Genomic DNA, 6,000 nt, shown 5'->3' on the forward strand with positions numbered 1-6,000 from the left:
CATACATACCTTATTAAAGGGCATTCACTTGATCCTTTTAGTGCTAGAGACTCAATAAATGGATATATACCTAGGAGTAGCATAGTAAGATTTGGATTTCATATATATCAATCACACAGGCAACTTTGTATTGAGTTGGCCAAAAAGTGTCTTTGGTTTTTCCGTAAAAATAAAAGACACATTTTTCATTTTCACCGAGAACTTTATTGAACAACGTATTCACCATTTTGTTCCACTACTTTCTGCCATTTTTCAGGCAACTTCATAATTCCATCTTCCCAAAACTTTTTATTTTTTTGAGAAAAGAACTGTTCCAGGTGCCTTTTACAGTCTTCCAGGGAGTTGAAATTTTTTCCATTAAGAGAATTTTGTAAAGACCGAAATAAATGGAAATCCGAAGGTGAAATGTCTGATGAATACAGCGGATGAATCAGAACTTCCCAGCCAAGCTGTAACAGTTTTTGCCTGGTCATCAAAGTAACATGCAGTCTAGCGTTATCTTGATAGAAGATTATGCGTTTTCTGTTGACTAATTCTGGATGCTTCTTGTGGAGTGCTGCTTTCAGTTAAGTCTAATTGGGAGCAGCACTTGTGGGGATTAATCGTTTGGTTTTCTGGAAGGAGCTCATAACAGAGGACTCCCTTCCAATCCCACCATATACACATCACCTTCTTCGATGAAGACCGACCTTTGGTGTGGTTGGTGGTGGTTCATTTCGCTTGCCCCATGATCTCTTCCGTTCCAGTAGCCAATCACATGCAGAAATACAGTCAAGAAGTTTTTTTTCATTAAACTTATGTGGAACCCAAACATCAAAGTGATTCACATAACCAAGCTGGGGCAATGGATTTTCAGCGCTTGATTTGGATATTTTGAGTATGTTGGCTATCTCACAAGTGGTATAACATTGATTGTTCTCAATTAATGTCTCAATTTGATCCCTATCAACTTCAACTGGTCTACCGGACCGTGGAGCACCGTCCAGCAAGAAATTTCCAGCAGGAAACTTCGCAAACCACTTTTGACACGTTCGATCAGTCACAGCACCTTCTCTATACACTGCACAAATCATTTTTTGCATTTCAGTTGCGTTTTTACCTTTCTTGAAATAATAAAACATAATATGCCGAAAATGTTTTTTCTTCCATCTTCAATATTAAAATGGCTACACAAAAATTCACCAACTTTGAGTTGTAAGTAAGTAAAAGTAAGTAAGTAAAAAGTAAGTAAAAGTAAAAAGTAAGTCTTTTTTTTAAATGCACGCTGATATGACAGCCATTACACACAATCTAACAAAATTGTTTTGGATGAAGTTAAAGACAACTAAGTGCTACTAGAGCCATCTTACAGAAAAAGACAAACAAACCTTTTGGCCAACCCAACAGATGAATGATTTAAAGGCTATGAAGTTACAGGAAGGAAACACAGAAAAGTGATGTAGTAAAGTGTAAGATAAATGGGATCTGAATAAGAGCAAGGAAGATCATATGTGCCAAACATTTAAGAGGCATAAGGGACAGGACTTGGTAATTAATTGAAGGTACAGGGCAAAATCAAGAAGTGCCAAACACTAGAAGAGGAGAACCCAGTAAAGGAACTGACTTGAAGGAGATGGTGATGAATTCTGTTTGGGATCTGTTTTAATTTGAGGTATTTGGGACATCAAGGTGGAGATACTTAGCAAACTATTGGATACATTGGTCTGAAACTCAGAAAAATATATCTAGAGATACACAATTGGGATCCATCAGCACTTGGGTTATATCTAAAATAATAAGAGTTTAGATAAGATCATGTAGGGAGAGAATGTACAATTAGAATAGTGGTAGTTCAAGATGGAACCAAGAAAAATACTAACATTTAAAGGGCAGGTTCAAATAAGAAAGGAAGAAAGGAGGAGAGAAAAGGAAGAAAGGAGGGAGGAAAGAAGGAAGGAAGAAAGAAAGGAAAAATGAAAGAAAAACATAAAAGAAAAAGAGTAGTCAGAAAAATTTGAGGAAAATTAAGACAGTGTTACGTCATGCGAGCTGAAAGAAAATTTCAAGGAAGAAATTATTGTCAAAATCAAATGCAAAGCATAAGCCCAAGAGACGATCACTAAAAAATGACCACTGGATTTGGTGATCTAGAAGTCATTGATGATCTTAGCAAGATCTCATTCATTACATGAGATGTAAAACAAACTGCTGTACAATGGGGGGCATCAGAGAAGTAAAGAAGTGAAGATAGGAGACACCACCACTCCTTCGAGAGGTTTCGATGAAGAGCAAAAAGAGACTGGAAAATACTTCCTAAGAAAATGCTGGGTTAAGGGAGAGTCAGGAAAAGGAGGGTTGTTTCCAGTTCTACCACCATTAGAAATTAAAGTTCTAATACTAACTCTGAGAGAAAAGAGTCTGCCTCACAGACAAAAGGTAGGTGTACATGGTACCTACCAAAAGCTGAGAATTCCATGTACTTAGCAAGAACAGCAAAATTAAACTGTGCCACAGGCCCTCCAATAAGAAGAAATAACAATGATAATACCCAAAGAGATGAGGTCCTGGCTCTGCTGTAGGCCCGTACCCAAGTGAATTTAGTAGCTGTGTGATCTTGGGCAAGTTACTTAGTCCTTTGCCTCTCAGTTTCCTCATCTATAAAGTGGGGATAATAATAGTACTTATAGGTTTTGTAAGAATTAAATAAGATACTGATACAAAATGCTAACAGTGCTGGCTTAGAGTAATACCTCAAATTTGTCTTTGGTCAGGATAACAGACAAAAAGTATATAGTGCCTAAAGAACTTCACTTTTTAAGAGGCATATTTAGTTGTGCATTCATGACAAGTCCTCATGGCATCCTGATTCACAGGTTCATAATTAGCTTCAATAAATAGGTCACCATTAGTCCACTTAGGAAAAAAACAAAAGAAAAACAAAAAACAAAAAAACACTGTAGATAAACACATTGCCATATATACGCCTTATATATATATATGTGTGTATAACTTATAAATCAGTAAAAGTACTCAACTGTAATTTCAAATTCAAAAGAATCTCTTCTTTAGCACTGAGGTACAATTCTCATTAATTTTTGTAACAAAGTATACACTGCAGAGACTTGTTCATCTTTATGTCAAAAATGAATTAAACATAACTCTGGATAGTAATAAGTGCTCTAATGTTGTCTCCCTTTTTAATTTACATGTGCAGTATTCTTTAATGATATAGTATGCAACTCTTCTAGCCAATCCAAAGAGACAAAAAGATTCAATTATTCTCCAGCTCTATAAGCAGTTACATATTTTCTTTTATATCAGAATTCATTATTGCTGAAACAGATAAAAAGACAGCATACAGTAAAAGATCTTGTGATCAATAATCAACGAGTCTAAGGATCTGGGAGAAATGCATAAGAATACATTTAATTTCATAATATATAGCCTCATTATTGCTAAGAAGAATGCTGTCACCTTTTAAACAAAACACCTGATTTTTGATAAAACAAAGAATAAAAACATCAGTAAATATCTAGATCAAAATAATGAAAGTACAGGTCGACAGTTAAGATGTCATTAAGTGATCTGAACTGACATGATAATTTAAGAAAACATCAAGTATGCAGTTTGGTAGTTATAGTAAATGTACACAGTAGCCAAATTTATATTCAGAAATTTCATACACAGATCTTTAAGACAGTAGTATAGTTCCTGCCAAAAGTCCTTAGGATCTTTTTCTCGCAAATAAGTGTATTTAGCAAAAACATTATTTCTTGGATGAATTAACCCAACTTCAAATAAATATACAGTTAAACACCCTCACTGCACATCCTCATTGTCTTTATTTTTTCTGCTCTATACTTCAAGTACAATAATCCCTAGATTGCCAAAAGCACCAGGAAGCACAGCACTAAAAATATAGAACTGATATTTATGTCTTTGTAAATATTTTACAGATATCAAGCAATTAAAGCTAGGCTGTTTGGCTTATAACGTTAATTTTTAAAATTTAATTTGTAACATCACAGTAAGAAAGATGCAACCCTTTTCCTCTGTTTAGTAAATTCTCACTCTATAAAACTGAAACAAAAAAAATGAACCTTTTTTTCCCCTGGAGTACTATACAATGACTGAAAATCATATTACTGGTACTGAAACACTGAAAAACTAAAGTGCCATGCTAAAGATTAAATAGGATTCTCAGGTAAAACACACATAAAACTCATTTCACATAATTGTATTACTTCCTATTCCAACTTGGTAGTTATTTCAGGTGTTGTAAGTGGTATTTCTCAGTTAATAAAAGGTCAATTTCACCCACTCAGAATAAGCAAAAATATTATTATGCTCTGTGATAAATTAGGGGTAAAATGACATTATGTGTTGAAGTAAAGGGTAGGGTGGCAGGGTAAAGATGATGTTTTTGTCATCCTCCACAAAATAATTGTGCTGGCATTGGAAAAGTCACTACAAAGGAATGAAGGAGTTACCCCAGGTCTGGACTGAGCACCCTGTTTGTACCAATCACTGTCTAGCTACCACTGCTCCTTTTGTGGCAGAGTTAGACCCTTACAAAGAAGTGATTCTTCGACTGAACCAACAACAACCTAGATTCAACATGTAATGAGAAACACGATTTTTAAATAACTTGAATGAATTTGATTCCTAGTAGAGTCAATGAAAGTATCAAGACTAATTAAACAGTTATATAAACACATATTACAGTCATTCTTTATAAATACCCATTTGTATATTCCTGTACATTCACTTCTTTCCCCCTTAACATGACATTGAGCTAAATGTCTGAAGCAATGCAAGTATCTTAAAATATAAACTTCTATGCAGATAATGCATACCATATCTCTTTAGATAGCAAAAGATAATCATAAGGGAGAAAAATCTACTATGAAAACTAAATCCAGGCACTTCCCCTGGATTTCTTTAATTTTTCTACCGGTGTCAGTCAAGAAGCATTTTTTTCACGTCTCTATTGATGGAGTGTTCCTAGGGCAAGACCGGCCCGTACCCAAGTTCATTTTGTAAGAGTAGCCTATTACACCCTCCCCCACCTCAACACAGGTTTCCGGTTTGGATGCCCAGAAGTAGTACGGCTCCAAACTGAAGGAGCAGTAAACCAAGCAGGGGAAACCAATAAGAAATTCATCAAATCACCAAATCTAATGACACTCAAGGGTCAGCCGCATCCTGCCTCCTTGTATGCTCAGGATCCCGCTAAAGGAGAAACCTGGGGGCGGGGCTGTTAAGGACTATGTTATCAGAGAGAGGAAGCCAGACTGCCCAGGTGAGGTTGAGGTGGGGCGAGTCAGAAGAGATAGGGTAACAGAAAAGTGACGCACGAGGTAGGTCAAGTGGTTACCTGTGGGGCCACTTGATCCAGCCCCGCCCCCAGGGACAGCAAAAAGAATCGCGGCCGGAAGCCCGCAAAATACACCGGGGAAAGACAGAGCTGGGCCCCTTCGGCCCGGCCTGGAACTCACCATCCACGGTTTTCTTCTTGAAGAGGGACGCCATGGTCAGGGACCGCGCCCGGGCAGCCCGGCTCGGCCCGGTCCGGCCCGCGACTGGGAAAGAACCGGAGGGAAAGGACAGGCCTTTGGAGGGCTCGGGATGGCGGAGCGGATGGGCAAGAGAAGAGGGCGGGGTCTCTAGACAGGACCCGCGGAGGGCGGGTATCCACGAACCCTGCCGCAGCGGAGTTGCCCTCAGCTCAGGTGACCGCGAACTAAGACACTTTTTGGAGAAGTCACTTGCAGGAGGCGCCTGCGCGATCTGCGCGCGCGCCTGCGTACTGCGGCGCCTGAAGCTGCAGCCGGTGCCCTCAGTTCAGCTGCTGCCCTCTCTCCTGCTTGCGGCGTCCCAGTGTGGCGAATCATGCGAGGCTAGAGGTAGTAGCAGTGCGTAGGAGACTGCGGGCTGTGTCAGGTAGCTTCTAGGTGCGGGTTCCGTGCTGAATGCTGACAGAGATGAGCCTTACTTAGCGTTCTTCTTGCCCCGGAGAAG

The 6,000-nt window shown here is 38.9% G+C and overlaps 1 protein-coding gene across 1 annotated transcript in view; it reads right to left on the reverse strand.

The window, feature by feature from the left end:
* Window positions 1-5,722, reverse strand: part of CHMP2B (charged multivesicular body protein 2B) — a 29,842-nt gene extending 24,120 nt beyond the window's left edge. Inside the window, exon 1 of the mRNA XM_082655034.1 lies at window positions 5,478-5,722. Coding sequence (XP_082511160.1) covers window positions 5,478-5,511 — 34 coding nt within the window. The 5' untranslated portion in view covers window positions 5,512-5,722. The remainder of the gene's footprint in view (window positions 1-5,477) is intronic.
* Between the last annotated feature and the right edge of the window lie 278 nt (window positions 5,723-6,000).

The sequence above is a fragment of the Grampus griseus genome (assembly GCF_964374135.1).
Source record: "Grampus griseus genome assembly, chromosome: 5".
Classification (NCBI taxonomy): Eukaryota; Metazoa; Chordata; class Mammalia; order Artiodactyla; family Delphinidae; genus Grampus; species Grampus griseus.